The sequence below is a fragment of the Lampetra fluviatilis genome, chromosome 10, assembly GCF_964198595.1.
Source record: "Lampetra fluviatilis chromosome 10, kcLamFluv1.1, whole genome shotgun sequence".
NCBI lineage: Eukaryota > Metazoa > Chordata > Hyperoartia > Petromyzontiformes > Petromyzontidae > Lampetra > Lampetra fluviatilis.
The window spans coordinates 15,919,583-15,939,761 of NC_136284.1; the positions used below are offsets into that span (position 1 = coordinate 15,919,583).

At 46.5% G+C, this 20,179-nt stretch overlaps 1 protein-coding gene across 1 annotated transcript; it reads left to right on the forward strand.

Moving 5' to 3' along the window:
* The first annotated feature begins 503 nt into the window (after positions 1–503).
* On the forward strand, positions 504–19,569 carry LOC144934633 (uncharacterized). The gene is made up of 11 exons (XM_078860654.1): positions 504–607; positions 3,299–3,368; positions 4,029–4,106; positions 4,955–4,993; positions 6,049–6,108; positions 7,409–7,441; positions 8,220–8,252; positions 9,405–9,434; positions 10,197–10,284; positions 11,183–11,256; positions 17,427–19,569. Exons 2-11 carry the CDS (start codon positions 3,323–3,325, stop codon positions 17,528–17,530), a joined length of 585 nt encoding a protein of 194 aa, XP_078716780.1. The 5' UTR covers positions 504–607; positions 3,299–3,322; the 3' UTR covers positions 17,531–19,569.
* Positions 19,570–20,179: the final 610 nt, after the last annotated feature.

Genomic DNA, 20,179 nt, shown 5'->3' on the forward strand with positions numbered 1-20,179 from the left:
GAAGCTCAGTCATCTCTCCTCGTGAAGGCTATTAAGGAGTGAATTATTGAGGAATGCCGAGACCGATGTTACAATAATAACGCTTAAACTCTTTCGTTATTTATTTTCTGCTGGCCATGCAATTTACCTTTGCTATGTACTGCGCGGCTAACGAGGACCACGTGATTTCCAGGAATCTCGGGAGTCGGGAAGGGCTCCGTGTGTGTGCACGGGGGCTGCGGGGGGGGGCTGCTGGGGGGGGGGCTGCAGGGGGGGGGCTGCGGGGGGGGGGGGGGCGCTCGGTGGGGGGGGTGGGCTAGGTGGGGGGGGGCTCGGTGGGGGGGGGGGGCTGCGGGGGGGGGGCTCGGTGGGGGGGGCTCGATGGGTTTTTGCGAACGGGAGGAGGAGGAGGAGCTGCGGGGCCGGGCGCTGCACTTCGCGGGGCGGGGTGCGGGGAGGCTCCGTGCCCTGCACGAGGAGGCAGCAGAGCCCAGCGGGGGGGCAGCGAGGAGGGTGCAGAGCCACCCCCACCCCCCCATGCGGAGTGAGCCAACGCGGCTTACAGCTCCCCCCTCAGAGCGGCGCCGCTTCAACAGAGCTGCTGCTGCTGCCTCTCTCTCTCGTCCAGGTGAGACGCGGCTCTCCTCCTCCTCCTCACGTCTCGCGTGTCACAGCAAGACGCAGAGGAGTTGGCCGCCAATGTCGCGAGGTCTGAGAGGGCTTCACAAGAGAGTTCGTGTCGTTTTGCTGTTCGTCCTCCGTCGAAGGAGCGCAGTGGGTTGCCATGTGGGTCCATAGTTTGGGTTGCATTGCCACAGTCGTGCGTCTTACATTTTCCATTCATGAAGGAGATTTGCGAATCGGCCTGTTGATGTTCCGATTTGGTTAATGATTCTACCGGGGTCTTAGAAGAGGAATGTCAAAGACAGGAGATGCGATGTTTGGTCTTTATGCTCTGCTTGTTGAACGATAATCGATAATCCAATAACAGGTTTCAGAATCGATTGCCGGTCTTAAATTTCAGGATCGATTTTTCATTGGGATTTTTTGTTCAAAAAAGATGAATGCACCGATTGTTACGCGATCACGTGCTAACGGCACGGCGGCCTAAGTGGTACATTTGCGCTCGCGTTGTTAGTGAAGTGGTAAAGGGGCAGCCCTGCAAGTGGCTCTGCCTGCTCGCGACACTGCTGACGGAAGGGTGTCCACGGGGGGGGGGTCCAGAGCGGTCGCCATCACCGTCCCGCTGTGGCTGCTCCCTCCGTGTCGCACTTTACAGGGGGGTACACAATGTGGCGAGGCACTTCGAATTGACTGGGCATTTCGAAATGTTCATCAGCAAACCGGTTACCGCGCTTTACTGGTTTCTCTCCCGTGGTTACCGATTATTTCGTGGGGGGGTGGGGGAATACCTTATTTAAACCACCCTAGTATTATTTAATCGAGACTTGTAATGATTAACGCGGGTATTTTCAGAGCGCCTTGCTGGACCGCGTGGTTTATCGATTCGTGTTGCGGTCCCAGGGTGCCGGGTCGAGTCGAACGTAGATACAGAGCACGAGGTTTCTCTTCGACGGGATCGCGTTCTGAGACGCGGGCTCGCGGCTGTGAAAGTCGGACTCGTAGCCGCCGTGCCCGTCTGCCATGAACAGGCCCACACATCGCCTGTGAATGCCACACAGCGCCTTATCCCGTGATCGCAAATGTTGAGACTTGAAATGTTGGAAGAACAAAAACAATACCAAGAGTTTTCGCCACAAGACGAAACGAAGCCAGCTTGCTTTCTTAAGTACCCGTTGTGTGTGTGTGTGTGAGAAAGGGCGCGTTTAAAGCCGACATCAAACGTTTGCCACTTGAACAAAAAAATCTGCAGCGAATTATGGTCGCACTCGCTGGGGTAGCGATTAACATTCCAGCGTGAGAGCGAAACCAGACCCAGCGCCCAGCGAGCCGTGAGCCACGGCGCTGACTGGCGACGTGGACTTATTTGTTTAAACAACCACGCTTGTTGATGACCCTCACTCGGGGAAGCCTCGCTGCGTCTCACAACTCTTTGAGGGAGGGTCCCACAAAGTGTTCGCGATAGGGGCATCGCGATGTCACTCCGCGAGATTCCCTTTGAGAAATTTACCAAAAGAAAATTCACAATCTGGAAGTTTTTGACCAACACCAGTTACATATGTATGGCGGTTGTTTAAGCTTTGGGAGGAAACTGGAAAAGGGAGGAAGTCCACTGAGAGCAGGGGGAGAATAAACAGACTCTGAGCAGAAAGTCGCCCGTGTCGGAAATCAAACATATGGCCTCGTTGTTGTGAGGCACGCGTGTTAGTACACACCACCCCGCTGATAAATTGCTCCGCTGGTGATGGAACCGCAGTAAAACCCGTGCCGAGCCTCATTGCCCACATGGTTGAGGTTTTGGTGGTTTTCGCGGTCATACAGAACGAAAGGACAAACACTCTGGTGACTCAGGCTTCCTTGTTGACTGCATTTAGGACGAGGAATCACATAAGTGGCAGGGCACCATCTCGTCATGTGTGTTCACCCCGTTATTGCTAATGTTCCAAGCGTCTCAAATCCCTACAACAGTCTCGCCTACAGCCGTGATCATGTCGTACAACTTTGTTGAGACGCTACAGCCGTGACTCTAGTTACGTTCTTTGGCCCAAGTGTGAGGGAGGAACTCAAACCCAAATCGGCACCTTCACACCATTGTCGAGCGGCGACCTCTCTGGAGATGGACAATCTACAACATCCCACTTGGTCTGCCTCTTCATACTGTGGGCACTGTGTCAGTGTGACACGTGCCAAATATTGGCAGGAGCCGTCTATTATGTTAACCCATAAATGAGTCCGTAGGAGGTTGAGAGTGCTCTCTAACCTTATTAATATTAACATTGCCATCTGTTTAAAGCTTTCGTGACTGCAAGACAGCGTCTGAAATTCATTCAGACGCTGTCTTTCCGACAGACCTGTTCTTCACCTGAGGACGGCTGCTTGCGTTGTGGCCGAAACGTCGTGAGAATTGTATTTTATTATGTTAAATCTTTATTATTTTATTATTTCCCTTCTACGTGACTTTACCGAAAGAACCAAGAAGATTGCCATCTGTCTCCTGCAGTTCAACATTGACCAACTTTTTGTAATCCCTCGAACATTGGCACATGGTCTGTACGAAGGTTTGTGCAAGAACGTTTGTCTGGACTTTGAATAAAACATGTGAATGCAATCGTAAAGTGTGAAGCTTGAGTTGGGAGCCGTGCCCTCTGGACAGTCCGCAGTGTTCACCGTAGCTCTGGTTCTGTGCCCTTCTCTCTAGGCTACGTATCGCACACTGTGAAGAATGGCCAACGTTAAGATGACGCTGCTGCTACTTGTTGCCCTTGTCGGTAAGTTGGTTTCCTCAGGAAATGATCAACATTTACCTGAGTTTGGAATGACACCACAGTGTGCCAGCATTAGCGTGTCACCCGCCGTGACAGCGCAGGTACAAACTTTAGTAGCCGCAGAGGTCACGGTACCCAATTACACAATCCCACGACTAATGATACAATTCTGCATGACACGCGACTAATCAACGAATTAGTTGATGACTCAATACATTTTAACAGTTCTAATTCTGATAACAAGAGCAGAAAAGGCTCTATTTTATGCAACTTAACGAAAAATTGAGCCATATTGTGGAATTTTCTGGGTAATGCAATACATAAGTCAACTTCTGCATCTATGACTCTAAATACAATAGATTATGTTAGGTCTCATTAGAAGTCAGGCCTAAACAAATATTGCCGGTCTACCAGATGTAAAAGCAATACCTGTCAACAGTGAGGTCATGTTTAATTTCCCAGAATATTTCGCGCCACGGCGGCATTACATTTTTGTACCTTTTTCCAATCGACCGGGATTGACAGTCGGGTTAACGACCCGGACCGCAGATAGCTGCGCTTATCATCTGACGCGACTCGCAGACGTTACCGGCAACCCGCAGAGCACACGTTGCTGGGAGATTAACTCGCGTTTCGATGTCTCCTTCCTGATGTCACGCGTAGGGCCGTGCGCAGCGCAATATCCGCAGTACGGGGAGGGAGACCGGAATGGCAACGTCTTCCCACCGTTCGACACGCCACGTGAGTGATCCCACGAGTGCAGCGTCGTCACCGCTCAGGAGGCCTCTGACCTCTCGGCGTGGACGATACACAAACGTAAACATATGCGCTTAGTGCGCATGGTACTGTGCGTAAAGTTCAAACGATATATTGTACATATCCTCGTTGGATGCGGAAGACGTGTTCCGGAAAAGTGCCACATTAAATAGAAATACTTTAAGGGAGGAATTACTGCTCTATACATTGCAGGGAATACATATATACATAAACCAATGCAATTTTTTGTCACATTTGCACTGTACAATCTTACAGGAGGTACTGTAGTGGGTTCGATCCCGACCCTGACGCCTGCTGTATAATCGTAGTGTGCATGTTCTCCACGTGGTCGAGTAGATTCTTCACCGGGTCCTCTGGGTTTTCCCTCCACATCTAGAAACATGCATTTATAATATTTGGCTGCTAGAAATGTCCACATGATAAGCCACTTCGTCGGGTTATCATTTGTGGCCAGGTCGCGTCTGAAAAGGAGCTATATAGCTCAGGGGCTTTAACTGATAAAGTAAAAAATAATTTAGTTTAGTTTTGGAACTGACGCTGTATGCAAGTGTGTGTGTGATGTGTGTGATATGTGTGATATGTGTGTGTGATATGTGTGTGTGATATGTGTGTGTGTGTGATGTGTGTGTGTGTGATGTGTGTGTGATGTGTGTGATGTGTGTCTGATGTGTGTCTGATGTGTGTGATGTGTAATGTGTGTGTGTGATGTGTGTGTTGTGTGTGTGATGTGTGTGTGATGTGTGTGTGTGATGTGTCTTCGTGGCATTGGTGTCCTACAGCCATAACGGTTTCTGTTTGTATTTTGTCAACAGCTGGGCAAGGAGGCGCATACTATGACTACGAATATCCAGGTAACACCGCTTATTCATGTTTTAGGACATTCCCTAAGTAATATTGTGCACGACACAAACAAGTTGACATTTCACACGTGGGGTCCGACTCAAGGGAATAGCAGCAAAAACCTGCGTATGCTTTGTGCCCATGTTGCGCAAAGTGGTAGAATAATAACAATAACAGAGATGTGGCAAATACACCGGGGCTCGAACGCAGGTGCAGGTACTCTCGGGCCCCCGGTGTGCAGTAGAGAGGAAGGGAACCGACAGACGCCCGGGGAAGCGACAGGGGATGAAGGGTCTGCGTTGAAGTTTGGGAGATCCTGTGCAGATGCACTGCTTCCATACCTCAATTTGGAACTCCCAAAATGCGATTTAAAGTTTCACCAGCACGATGAGCGGGAAGCCATCGGCGTATTGTTTATCTTTAGGCCTCGGTGTGTTGGGTTGATATGTCGGCGTCTTGCGTTTGGCCTTGTTGGTTACGTGAGGCGGCTAGCGCCAGTCTCGGGGCACTTCGCACGACCGGCACCCAGGGCTCAATTGCAGGCAGGCACTTTTGTTGAGACCAGATTATCCCGTGCGCGGAGTTTATGTTCTTAGACAAGTGTCAAAATAACTACAAAAATAATAGAAATACGTGGGGTTTCTTTTTTACTTCGGTCATGAAAAGTGAAATTTCCACAACATGAGATTATGACACTGCGTGACAACCTGGCGGACGGTCGAAAGTAGGACATGGAGCAAAGTTCAATGTAAAAAGAGATTTTCTGTTTGAAAATGTTGTATTTTGTTGTGATATTTGACCGCGATATTTTTCCGTGGCCATTTTAAGTTGTACAGCAATTCGAATGCATAAACACGCTCAGAAATATTCGAAACAAAACAAGGAGTCAAACATGCAACGCATTGCCAGGCACAGCTGTGCAGCTGGCAGACAGCTCAGAGGGCAACGTGCCAGGGCTTGGCTGGAAGGCTCAGGGGGTTTCCAAACTCGATGTTACATATTGTTCCCGTTAACTAAAAGCTGGAATAATCAAACACTTGTTACGTGGACACACGTGCATTTACAGAAGGTTATCAGACTCCCTCTCCAGCTGAACCGCCTGTTGTGATACTCCCGGCTGGTCAAGGTAAGGAGGACGAACGTAAGGCTCTTTAAACACAAACATCTCCTTCGATGGAAACTATCACTCGTGAGCGTGGTGGCTGGCAACTCAGAGGGCTAGCATTTCAAAATATGTATCATAATCTCTATTTATCTTAGAGAAATGGGATGAGCTTTCTTATCATCTTCACGTAATGTATGTAGCGCCTTGACCAAGGCCTTGGCGAAGGCGCCTTGACAGAGAATGAACAATGTCACTACAGATGAATTTCATGGTGAAGATGAGGTGAATACAATAGATGAGAGGAAGTAATGGGCTGCCAAGCTCTTCTTCACAGATGTCGAATTGAATGGTACCCTGATTATTATTATCGACGTCTGTACAAACCACTCTAAATTGTCTTGGATAACGGGGGATGTGGGGGGGGGAGATGGCCCAGATAACAACAAAAACACGAATAATGTAAACACCTCATGTCATCAATATGTGAATTAGACCCTAAAACATTGTTATTGTTTACCTACCTACATGTACGTGTTTATATTGTTTATGAACAATACCACTTTACTCGCCGACCTGTTCGTGGTCACGTGGGCACCGAGTCAATATGGCTGTCAACTTTTTTCCTGCAGTCTGAATGCCACTCGAAACGATTTTCATCATCATCATCATCCTCATCATCATCCATGACCCAAGCACTGCTCGTGGTGTCTTCCCAAAGCCGTCACCATCTCTCATCTGGCACCTGCACACCACACGTCACACTTCCTCTCTGTGGTGGGCATCCTCCCAGCTGCGTTGTTGCTTCGGTGGCGTCGCGGTTAGCGCACTTCGCTACTCACCTAGCGACCCGAGTTCGATACCCGCTCACGGCCATAACCAGTGACGATTATCTGAACCGATCCTGGGCCTCCCCTAAGTCGACTCGGCTTTAATTGAGTACCTGGTACGATGTGTAAACATCGTCACTCGGAAGACAAAGGTGGTCGGGCGTGTTGCTGGCCACCCACCCCCTCGTGTGCCGTGCCGGCCTTCACAAGTGCTACTCACTAACAGCACTTGCCCCGACAGTCTGATAAGGCGATACAGGGGATCTTTGTCTTTGTTGTTGCATTCTACATTTGCCACTCCATCATCAGTCTCGACCGTCGGCCGTCATATTCCTTCTCGTGATGCGCTTTTCCTGCCAACGCTGCACAAAATAGCGACATTATTTCTTAAAATTACCAATACATCTTGATGAATGTACGGTGCGGTGCAGTATATATTATGGATCTTGAGTGAATTTTTTAATGTTAAATCTGTGCATTTTCCACCCTGACAGATATCACACCGACGGATTCATTGCAAGTCTATGGTGAGAGCTCGCGCTGCCGTCAAATAATTTCACCACGGCTTTGAAATGTAATTGTGCATCCGTACGAGCGGCAATGCACACGTTCCGTGCATCAATGGCTCCGACCTTCCCGCTGGTGGAACATCTAAAAGAGCCTCTTCCAGTGCGCTATCAAACTCTTGCTTTCCGCTTAATATAACCAGACATGGGATAGAGCTGCCACCTTTCCCACAGACCAAACCCTGGGTGTATTTCTCAGCAAGGTTCGGTCGATCAAAACCCGTGCAGTATGCAGTGCTGGACTACAATAAAGTTGAGCACACTACCACGAAGGAAATAGTAGCGGTGCCAGGCGATTGCGAAACGGCCCTTAGCCAACATCTGAGAGAGATTGGCCACGGTAAGATCAGCAGGGCCACCGCTTGCTGATGAGGCCGTGCGAAATCCTCTCCAAACAACTGATTCAGGAACAAAATAGGAAAGCCTCTGTGCCCATGGCTTCATTGTAATGTTTTACATGATTCAATAAACATAATTGGTATTTCTATTGCATATTAGATGTGCAGTATTTTTTATGATAATTTGGTTTTACTAAACTACTGCTGCTGCTGTTCAGCAAAGGTAACACTAATATGCCTAACAGATGTTTAAATGTCTGACATCTGTTAACCATATTATGCAGCATGCTGATACAAGCACTGGAGAGACAATGTGGTGTTTGCCATAGAAGTGTCCGACAACAGCCTTAGCCACAACAGTTCCAGAAGGTAACATCTGAATGTTTGTTTCTGTGTTACAGGCCCAAGACCTGTGCAGCCTGTCAAACCAGTTGGTAATGCAGTGCCTTTTTCTATTTCATGTAGACGGTGGTGACTAAGACTCTTCACATTAGCTGGGTTTAGTTGATTTCAGTGTTTGTCGACAGGAGTTATGTTCACTCAACTTCCGTCTGAATGGTTAGGGTGGCACCATGTGTCCTGTGTGAGAGTGGATGGAGTTTGTTCTTTCTCCGTGACCCATCTGTGTCGATACGAGCGTGTGGATCAGCTATGTCGGAAGGTACAAAACGCAAAAGCCCTACCGAGTCACCGATGTTCATTCGAATGATGTTCTAAATTGGCACAATATGTCTAGAGCATATGCTTTCTTTTTTAGATATTGCCGGCAGGGGGGATTTTACATTGTAACTCTTTTAACGTAAGCCTATGAAAGTTTGTATCTGGAGCCTTTGAAGAGTCCAAATATGACACCAACTTGATTATCTCATTGAGGACCCCCCTTTTAGATTTAATATATGTATCCTTGGCCAAAAGATTTGTGTACATTTAGGAAGTTATTAGGGGTGCTAAATCCAATTTAAGTTGACATTTTAGACACAGGCATTTCCGACATTTTGGAGGATTTTTTTTCAGAACTCGAAGCTACCATCAACCATCAGCACCAAAGGGTAGGAGTGTGAGTAATGCGGTGGTGCCCTCAGCACCACACCCATTCACGCACCTTAAAGAGTAGTGCTCACAATGTATCGGCGTCAGCGGTCTCTTGTGAAAGCGAACGAGAGAGAAATAGTGAATCAAAGGCTGGGTCCGCGGAGGTCAACACCCTCAGTACTCGGCGGCACCCAATGAATGATGAAGCGAGCACTTTCTCAGCGGCTATTCTTTATGATTGGCTCCTTCGCAGCGGAGAGAGAGATGCTGCACGTTCAGCGCGTGATTCCAACTGCTGAATTGTGACTGAAAACCTCTTGTGACCGGCAGCATGGAAAAGCATTGTGATGAGAAGTGTTGGCTGTTCGCTCGTTGATAATATGTTTATGTATGATGAACCTTTTTCGCACCGTGCTAATTGGAGATGGATGTAGGGAAAGGACAACAAACTAAACACAAACAGCAGTTCTAAAGACATGAGTCTTCAACCTGAGAGATTTAAAAGTGCAGACTCCTAATTGAAGTATTCTGTTGTTGTGCCTCGAATGTTCCAGAGCCAGAGCCCACTGAACCGGGTCTCGGAGGTAAGCCGATGGGAAACGCCGTTTTTGATCCTCGTTTGTGTATCTATCGCGATGCATTGACATTTCAAGGAAACGATGTAAATTCAAATATAGTTGAATACCCCTACACTGAAGTGAAGTTGGAATGAACCTCATTTTCTCAGGGCAGGGTCCAATCCCCGTAAATGTGGGTTACGGTAAAGTGCAATGGGGTTAAACTATAATCGCCGTGCAATTTCCATACACTTTGCATTTCAGTCGTCTTTGTCTTTGCCAATTACAGTATAGGCCTTACACCGTCTAATAAGGGAAAGAAAGTCAATCAAATTCTGCACAATAAAAGACTGGGTTCTCTGTGGCCCAACGTCCCCGCAGCAAGCAGGCCATTGGCCAGGAGGAATCGAGGGTGTCTACTATGTCACGGGCATATGGCGTGTAAAGTTGACCTTCACGAATACTCGACACACATGTGTGTGTGTGCACGCCTGTAGCGGTTAGAACGCTGCACTACGAACAAGGTCACGTGAGTTTGATTCTCGCCCACGGCCAACATCAGTGACGATTATTTGAACCAATCCTGGGCCTCCGCTAGATTGACTCAGCCTCAAATAAGTATCTGGTATAGTGTGTAAGCATGGCCACGAGGGAGACAAAGGCGGCCGAGCGTGGTGCTGGCCACCCACCCCCTTGTGTGCCGTGCCGGCCTTCATAGGTGCTACTCGCCAACAGCACTTGCCCCAACAGGCGGTTAAGGCTACACGGGTGGTCTTTGTACGTGTGCAGGCTGCCGCGAGGAGCAGTACGTGTGCACGCGGCTCTACTCGGTGCAGAAGCCGTGCCGCGAGTGCCTCCACACGCGCTGCTTCTACAGGTGCCGCTCCTCCTCGCTTCGTGCACGCCACGGGCAAGCCCGCCACTGCCCTCCTCTGCCCCGTGCCATCATAGGTCGTTTCCTGCACCCAGGTGCGTTCGAAGCATCGGACGCACCTGGGTGCCCTGCGCGGTGACGACGATGACGTCACCCTGCTCGCAGCCCGAGTGAGAGATGTGGCCGCTCGAACGGGCATGGGACGGTACCCGCCTCCCTTGGCAACTATAAACCAGAAGTGTAAATTGCACATTTCTGTGGCAGGTTCATTCCACAATTGCGTTTAGCCTCCCACAAATCTGCACTTAAGTTACGTGCCCCAGAGGGATATCTTGCCGAGAGCCCTTGTAATTGCCTGGAAATTCACCATGCTCTGCTCTCCTATGGAAGAATGCATATTTCAGTTGTCAGGCATTGTCAATGATGGCAGTGCATTTTTTTCATCTCTGTACAACGATACCAATTCTAGTTGTAAGTCCAACATGATATTAAATTTAATATGCAAAAGGAATGTAAAATGTTATTGCTATTTTAGATTTTTTTGTTATGGAATGTGACAAAGTGCTGATCGTTGCCACTGCGAATTTGCTTCAAGTTGACTGCACTCTCCAAGTCTGTAATTAAGCCCACAGACGAAAAACAATCGATTCCAGTACACGGAAAGCCACAAGGCCTAGCAAAGCATAATAGGAGTCTAGAGCCAGGCACAGATGGTTCGGCCTCCACCTCTGTGTCCTTTGAGTCTCTAATGTCACTGTTTTGTTGAGGTAAAACTGAGTTTTTTTAGAACTATTTGTACCTAGTTGATATTGATTATTATGTTCAATTGTTTATTTTAACATATATATATGTTGTCCTTAATCCTTTATTCATTGCTCTGTGATTTTCTTGTACATTTTAGGGGCGTTCGTGTTTATGTTATGAACAAAGAACTTTGTGTGCGCACCGTGTGTGAACAAGACCAGCTTGCCAAAGGTAGCGTGGCCCCAAAACAAAAAACACGCAGCACCACGAGTCCATGCAGTGAGATGAAACAGCACAAACACACACACACATTGTGTTTCGTGGTTCCTATTATCCGTGTAAAGTAATCAGAAATTCAACTCTGCAGCCTTCACACCGCCTCGGCACCTCTTGCTCAGCTGGTAACCCAGTGACCACACACGTCACCTCGTGGCGCTGTTTTTGTAGATACATTGAAATGCGTCGAGGTGAAGTAGACGTGGCAACCGGACCTTGCCCACGTGGTTACACACACCTGTAGTTGTGAATTGCCTCCGAGCGACTGTGGTGGTTGGTTTAATCATGCAGGAAGTAGCATACTGAGCGACTGTGGTGGTTGGTTTAATCATGCAGGAAGTAGCATACTGAGCGACTGTGGTGGTTGGTTTAATCATGCAGGAAGTAGCATACTGAGCGACTGTGGTGGTTGGTTTAATCATGCAGGAAGTAGCATACTGAGCGACTGTGGTGGTTGGTTTAATCATGCAGGAAGTAGCATACTGAGCGACTGTGGTGGTTGGTTTAATCATGCAGGAAGTAGCATACTGAGCGACTGTGGTGGTTGGTTTAATCATGCAGGAAGTAGCATACTGAGCGACTGTGGTGGTTGGTTTAATCATGCAGGAAGTAGCATACTGAGCGACTGTGGTGGTTGGTTTAATCATGCAGGAAGTAGCATACTGAGCGACTGTGGTGGTTGGTTTAATCATGCAGGAAGTAGCATACTGAGCGACTGTGGTGGTTGGTTTAATCATGCAGGAAGTAGCATACTGAGCGACTGTGGTGGTTGGTTTAATCATGCAGGAAGTAGCATACTGAGCGACTGTGGTGGTTGGTTTAATCATGCAGGAAGTAGCATACTGAGCGACTGTGGTGGTTGGTTTAATCATGCAGGAAGTAGCATACTGAGCGACTGTGGTGGTTGGTTTAATCATGCAGGAAGTAGCATACTGAGCGACTGTGGTGGTTGGTTTAATCATGCAGGAAGTAGCATACTGAGCGACTGTGGTGGTTGGTTTAATCATGCAGGAAGTAGCATACTGAGCGACTGTGGTGGTTGGTTTAATCATGCAGGAAGTAGCATACTGAGCGACTGTGGTGGTTGGTTTAATCATGCAGGAAGTAGCATACTGAGCGACTGTGGTGGTTGGTTTAATCATGCAGGAAGTAGCATACTGAGCGACTGTGGTGGTTGGTTTAATCATGCAGGAAGTAGCATACTGAGCGACTGTGGTGGTTGGTTTAATCATGCAGGAAGTAGCATACTGAGCGACTGTGGTGGTTGGTTTAATCATGCAGGAAGTAGCATACTGAGCGACTGTGGTGGTTGGTTTAATCATGCAGGAAGTAGCATACTGAGCGACTGTGGTGGTTGGTTTAATCATGCAGGAAGTAGCATACTGAGCGACTGTGGTGGTTGGTTTAATCATGCAGGAAGTAGCATACTGAGCGACTGTGGTGGTTGGTTTAATCATGCAGGAAGTAGCATACTGAGCGACTGTGGTGGTTGGTTTAATCATGCAGGAAGTAGCATACTGAGCGACTGTGGTGGTTGGTTTAATCATGCAGGAAGTAGCATACTGAGCGACTGTGGTGGTTGGTTTAATCATGCAGGAAGTAGCATACTGAGCGACTGTGGTGGTTGGTTTAATCATGCAGGAAGTAGCATACTGAGCGACTGTGGTGGTTGGTTTAATCATGCAGGAAGTAGCATACTGAGCGACTGTGGTGGTTGGTTTAATCATGCAGGAAGTAGCATACTGAGCGACTGTGGTGGTTGGTTTAATCATGCAGGAAGTAGCATACTGAGCGACTGTGGTGGTTGGTTTAATCATGCAGGAAGTAGCATACTGAGCGACTGTGGTGGTTGGTTTAATCATGCAGGAAGTAGCATACTGAGCGACTGTGGTGGTTGGTTTAATCATGCAGGAAGTAGCATACTGAGCGACTGTGGTGGTTGGTTTAATCATGCAGGAAGTAGCATACTGAGCGACTGTGGTGGTTGGTTTAATCATGCAGGAAGTAGCATACTGAGCGACTGTGGTGGTTGGTTTAATCATGCAGGAAGTAGCATACTGAGCGACTGTGGTGGTTGGTTTAATCATGCAGGAAGTAGCATACTGAGCGACTGTGGTGGTTGGTTTAATCATGCAGGAAGTAGCATACTGAGCGACTGTGGTGGTTGGTTTAATCATGCAGGAAGTAGCATACTGAGCGACTGTGGTGGTTGGTTTAATCATGCAGGAAGTAGCATACTGAGCGACTGTGGTGGTTGGTTTAATCATGCAGGAAGTAGCATACTGAGCGACTGTGGTGGTTGGTTTAATCATGCAGGAAGTAGCATACTGAGCGACTGTGGTGGTTGGTTTAATCATGCAGGAAGTAGCATACTGAGCGACTGTGGTGGTTGGTTTAATCATGCAGGAAGTAGCATACTGAGCGACTGTGGTGGTTGGTTTAATCATGCAGGAAGTAGCATACTGAGCGACTGTGGTGGTTGGTTTAATCATGCAGGAAGTAGCATACTGAGCGACTGTGGTGGTTGGTTTAATCATGCAGGAAGTAGCATACTGAGCGACTGTGGTGGTTGGTTTAATCATGCAGGAAGTAGCATACTGAGCGACTGTGGTGGTTGGTTTAATCATGCAGGAAGTAGCATACTGAGCGACTGTGGTGGTTGGTTTAATCATGCAGGAAGTAGCATACTGAGCGACTGTGGTGGTTGGTTTAATCATGCAGGAAGTAGCATACTGAGCGACTGTGGTGGTTGGTTTAATCATGCAGGAAGTAGCATACTGAGCGACTGTGGTGGTTGGTTTAATCATGCAGGAAGTAGCATACTGAGCGACTGTGGTGGTTGGTTTAATCATGCAGGAAGTAGCATACTGAGCGACTGTGGTGGTTGGTTTAATCATGCAGGAAGTAGCATACTGAGCGACTGTGGTGGTTGGTTTAATCATGCAGGAAGTAGCATACTGAGCGACTGTGGTGGTTGGTTTAATCATGCAGGAAGTAGCATACTGAGCGACTGTGGTGGTTGGTTTAATCATGCAGGAAGTAGCATACTGAGCGACTGTGGTGGTTGGTTTAATCATGCAGGAAGTAGCATACTGAGCGACTGTGGTGGTTGGTTTAATCATGCAGGAAGTAGCATACTGAGCGACTGTGGTGGTTGGTTTAATCATGCAGGAAGTAGCATACTGAGCGACTGTGGTGGTTGGTTTAATCATGCAGGAAGTAGCATACTGAGCGACTGTGGTGGTTGGTTTAATCATGCAGGAAGTAGCATACTGAGCGACTGTGGTGGTTGGTTTAATCATGCAGGAAGTAGCATACTGAGCGACTGTGGTGGTTGGTTTAATCATGCAGGAAGTAGCATACTGAGCGACTGTGGTGGTTGGTTTAATCATGCAGGAAGTAGCATACTGAGCGACTGTGGTGGTTGGTTTAATCATGCAGGAAGTAGCATACTGAGCGACTGTGGTGGTTGGTTTAATCATGCAGGAAGTAGCATACTGAGCGACTGTGGTGGTTGGTTTAATCATGCAGGAAGTAGCATACTGAGCGACTGTGGTGGTTGGTTTAATCATGCAGGAAGTAGCATACTGAGCGACTGTGGTGGTTGGTTTAATCATGCAGGAAGTAGCATACTGAGCGACTGTGGTGGTTGGTTTAATCATGCAGGAAGTAGCATACTGAGCGACTGTGGTGGTTGGTTTAATCATGCAGGAAGTAGCATACTGAGCGACTGTGGTGGTTGGTTTAATCATGCAGGAAGTAGCATACTGAGCGACTGTGGTGGTTGGTTTAATCATGCAGGAAGTAGCATACTGAGCGACTGTGGTGGTTGGTTTAATCATGCAGGAAGTAGCATACTGAGCGACTGTGGTGGTTGGTTTAATCATGCAGGAAGTAGCATACTGAGCGACTGTGGTGGTTGGTTTAATCATGCAGGAAGTAGCATACTGAGCGACTGTGGTGGTTGGTTTAATCATGCAGGAAGTAGCATACTGAGCGACTGTGGTGGTTGGTTTAATCATGCAGGAAGTAGCATACTGAGCGACTGTGGTGGTTGGTTTAATCATGCAGGAAGTAGCATACTGAGCGACTGTGGTGGTTGGTTTAATCATGCAGGAAGTAGCATACTGAGCGACTGGTTCGAGCAAGTTACGCCAGCGGAAAATACAAAAGCAGGTTTCACACATATATACTGTGTATACATCTAAAACATGCAGCAATGAGTATTCTCGCACATATGGATTTTCTTCAGGCGCCACAAGTTCATTGCACATGCAAAAATAAAGTGCAGATTAAACCAACCTGGCATGAGTAACTTAACGTACCAGCACAGTAATTAGCAGGCCTCTATCCTGCATTAAGATATCGAATTACTCGTTACTCTGTGCGTGTGCATGTTTCTTAAAATATATATAACCATGAAAAGTACAACAGTAATTTGGCTTTGTATAATTCGTAGCAAAATGTTTGTTTGTAAGCTTTATTTGAATGCCACGCAAATTGCTGACAAGACCCAATTTTTTTTGTCTATTACCGTGCGAATGTGTTGTGGAAAAAAGAGTGTTGGGTGTTGACACAGGTGTGCATGAGCCAAAGGTTTGTTAGCTGTGAACGCAGTGCAATGTAAAACAGACCACCCTCTGGCCCATTCTATTACACTGATACACCATGCGGTAAACAGAGATAACAGTTTCTATCATATTTTTGCGTTAGATCGTGTAAATATATAAATGTGTCGTTAAAACCCGCCACCACCCGACACAGCCAACTAGTAAGGTTTGTCACACAAACAGAACATGCCAATTCGTCACTAGTACAGCACACTGGTGTGTTGTAGAGCCAAGCCACAACATTTACAATCTGAGTACGACGTTTCGCCAGTAATTACAACTAGCTTCATCAGGCACCAGCCAGATTTGTGGAGAAGTCCACCTGCTTCGTACCTTATATAGAGGTGTAGATTTGGTGACCACGCTTCTGCGCTCTTGCGCAAAGTGGTGGGGGGGATTACTGAGTCAACGTACATGATGCATGTGCATTATGCGAGCCCTTTGATATTGTCCTTCCTGTCCATTGTGTGTATTAAAATAGCTGTACCAACGGTAATTCCTATTGAAGTATGGTGCCCTTTATAGGCATGAATTTAAACAATGTATTATTTGATGATTCGCTTCCACGCAGCATTAAGGCAGTAGCTATCCGAACGGTTAAAATAATTTTTATTTCTTTCAATATCGATAAATTCTCTAATTAGTCTGGGCCAGTAGTAGCTAGTTTTGCACAGAACTTCTACATTTTCAAAATCAATCGAGTGACCTTGTTGGCACTCGTGTTCTGCTACTGCTATATTTCTCTGATGTTCTTTTAGTCTCGTGCTGATCATTCATCCTGTTTGCCCAACATAGCATTTTCCACACGTGCAGTTAATCCTGTACACACCTTCTGTTGATAGCTTCGGTAATACATCTTTTGTACAATATATTAATTTCTGTATTTAATGTACCATGCCAAATCTGACTCGGATGTTTTGTTTTTCCAAACATCTGGTTAGTTTATCAGTTACTCCCGCAATGTACGGTATTTTTATCGTTTTAATTACTTGGGCAATTTCAGTGCTCGTGTTATTTTATTTGGTTTTGGCATTCAATGCTCTGTTGATTTGTGCATCATTGTAACCGTTCATTTTTAGCGCTTCAAATACATCAGAAGATACATCAGAAGATGTATCTATACATTTCCTGCAAAAAAATGTATAATCGTTTAAGTTCAATGATTGCTTTTCTCAGTTTTACTGGGATTGTTGCAATCGACATCGCTTCATTAAACAAAATATCCCTTCGGGGCTAACAGAGCAGTGCAACCCTTCATGTTAAGAACGGCCCACGGAAGTGGATATCACAGAACTGCCTCTGAGTACCCTTCGCATGATCTGTGTTCTGCATTGTCGGGGGGGGGGGGGGGGGCAGCACATTCCCACATCATGTAGGAGCTTCGCCTGAAACATTGCCTGCTATACATTGTTTTACTTTAATGGCCACAGTGTTCTTGACACACGTGTTGAGGTTTTGTTATAAAAACAGTTGACATGTATCGCGGGCTCACAATGCAGTCATTGTTGTTGACAGCCAATCTGTGCCGAGACCAGTACTCCCACTGCGGCCTGTACGCCGGCCTCGGCTTCTGCGGCGACATCTCGAGTTCGTGCGGGAAGAGCTGCCACTCCTGCTAATGGCAGAGCCACGTGGGAGCAGCCGCAGCACCGGCCGGAGGCGTCGAGGCCTAGCCAGCCTGGTGCAGCCCATCCAACAACCGGCGTGTGGCTTGTGTAATGAATAAAGTTACACGAACATTATGTCATGCTTTGAAATCCTAGAAATGTTGACTTCACATTTAAGTTTAACTTGTACTTGAATTTGTATTGTATAACCTCCAACATTCCTTGTATTCATTGATACATACTAACCTCGACATGCTGTTTAACAATGTTATCTTATATATACTTGTCTTAATTTCAGGTCAGATTGAGCATCAGGAGATAATTAGAGGTCATTTTTTAAAATCGTGTCTAGAAATGTATTTTTCCTGTGGATGCTGCAGAGTTTCTGCGATTTTCTGTGCTTGCAAAATCCCGCAAACTGCATATTCTTTGTGTTCATGAGAACCTAGTTAATGTCTCAGTGGCAGCTTGAAAACATCGTTGTTACTGTCGATTATAATTACATACGTGTGCAGGTGCTGAAGACAGGCAGCAATGTAGCATGAGCAATGCCATGTTCGGTGTGATTAGCGATGGTGGAAGGGCTAGGAGATGGCATTGCACTTCAATCCATGGGAATGTTTAACAGAGCACTCGACACTGCAGAACTGCAGTCTCGTTCTCAGTCTCTACGCATTCTCACATTTAATCAATATTAGAGTTGGCAGATAATGGCCATAGACGGCCTTGCCTTAAAATTAAAATGTCACTGAAACTTGCTTTCTGGGCCATTGTTTACTTAGGCAAAGATTCGTTAGAGAAACGACGGTGTTTATTGAGTGATTGACAACCACGTGACCTCTTGCAAACATGAGTGACGCACACCGATGCGCCCCCTACAGGCCAGGCGTGAGGGCAGCTTTACTGGGAAACCACTGCCACCCGTTTCCATGCGTCGTGGTATTGTGACGTGGCACGATGTCACGTGAGATGTATTACGATGGAACTCTCATCCGCAATGAAATCTGGATACGGTGGTGGAGGTAAGTTGAGTTTGTTGTCCTTCCCCCGCACCTCTAATTAACACGGTTGGATACATAAGGTGCGAAAGAAGTTCAACGTACATAGGCAAGGATAATTGCAGATACAGTGTGTCATGTCCAGATCTCTTCACGTGCCGTGGCCAGGGTGAAAAACACTCATATGAACAGAAGCACATGTTCAAATCGGAGTCAGTTTATTGGACTTAATGATTAGCTGTCTCCCTTGCGGTGAGCATGGCCTCAAATCAAATTTTAAATGTTGCCAACTTCGCAAAATTTAGGGGAAATTAAGAGTTGGACTAATCAGTGGGAGCTCACAGCCAGGCGCAGTAAAAATGCTGTCGACGAGAAGAGTGGTACCTCGTATTCAAATGATTTTACAGTAAATATACATGCCTCCACGTTGTACACGACGCTTTAGTTCACTTGCAGCTGCTCTGCAGTGAATGAACTGAAATTTTTCATCCATCAACCATATCAATTGGCTTTGCATCTTAAGAAAAGACAATTAGGTCATTTATACCAACAAATTATGAACAGCACACATGTTTAAGCTCAAATGACACCAATAGTTGGACGGCAACATAACCATTGTCTAATATAAAAGTAAAAATAAAGTTACCAACATAAAACATGCATTCCTTTTGCTTGATTTGTATAAAAAATCTATAACACGTCTTTGTAGTCTGAGATGACCATCATCGTGAACATATGTTGTATCAAAGTGTTCGCTCAAGGATCTCTATAGTACTGGGCTGTGGGAACAGGACTATACAGTTTAGCAGAGGTAGATGACCCTCCAGTATTCCCAACAGGGTCATGCCTCCAGCACTACCAGAGAGGAAGGTTGCGCAATGGCTTCCAAAACCTCCAGGAGAGACACTGCTCAGTGACCGAGCAGTGGGGCAGAAACAAAAATATCATCACCGAGGCTATGAAGGACGTTTCTTGTTGTGTGCTAAACAGGAGTTGCTTTATTCACAACGAGTATTGTTGTGCAATGCAAAATAAAGGCGTTCCATTTAACACGCAGGTTTTTGCCGTTAATATTACTGTGACCTAACCTAAAAGTCTACTTTGAATCAAAAACATTACATTTCATGTATAATGTAGGTTTGTATTGGGGTTAGATTGCATAACTATGAATGTGTCGTTAAACCTGCCACCACGCGACACATTGATATTTACGCGATCTAACCCAAAAAAACGATATTATGGATGATATTGTTTGCGAAAGCCTACGTGTTGAACTGACATTTCATATGACTGACCACTCTTAAAAAATAGGAATGCTTTTTTTTTTTGCTGGAACGGCAACTCGGTGTGTTTCATGGGTAGTATAAATAAGTTCAGATCCTCACAAATCGCAGAGGCGAAAGTAAAGCTGGGAAGTAAACGGAAACACACTGTTGCTGATCCAGCATCAAAGTTACATTTCAGATTAACATTGGGAGCAAGCAAGTCTGCGTTGGACTACCCACAATACGAATAGAGCATCATAAATAAGCATTTATCAGTCATGTATACATTTATATTCTACATCTGCATTAACAGCTCCAAAAAGTGCAATATTTCAAGCGTGTACATTTCGACGGCCTTACGTAAGCCCGTGAATGCAAATGTCGAGATCTGTCAAGTT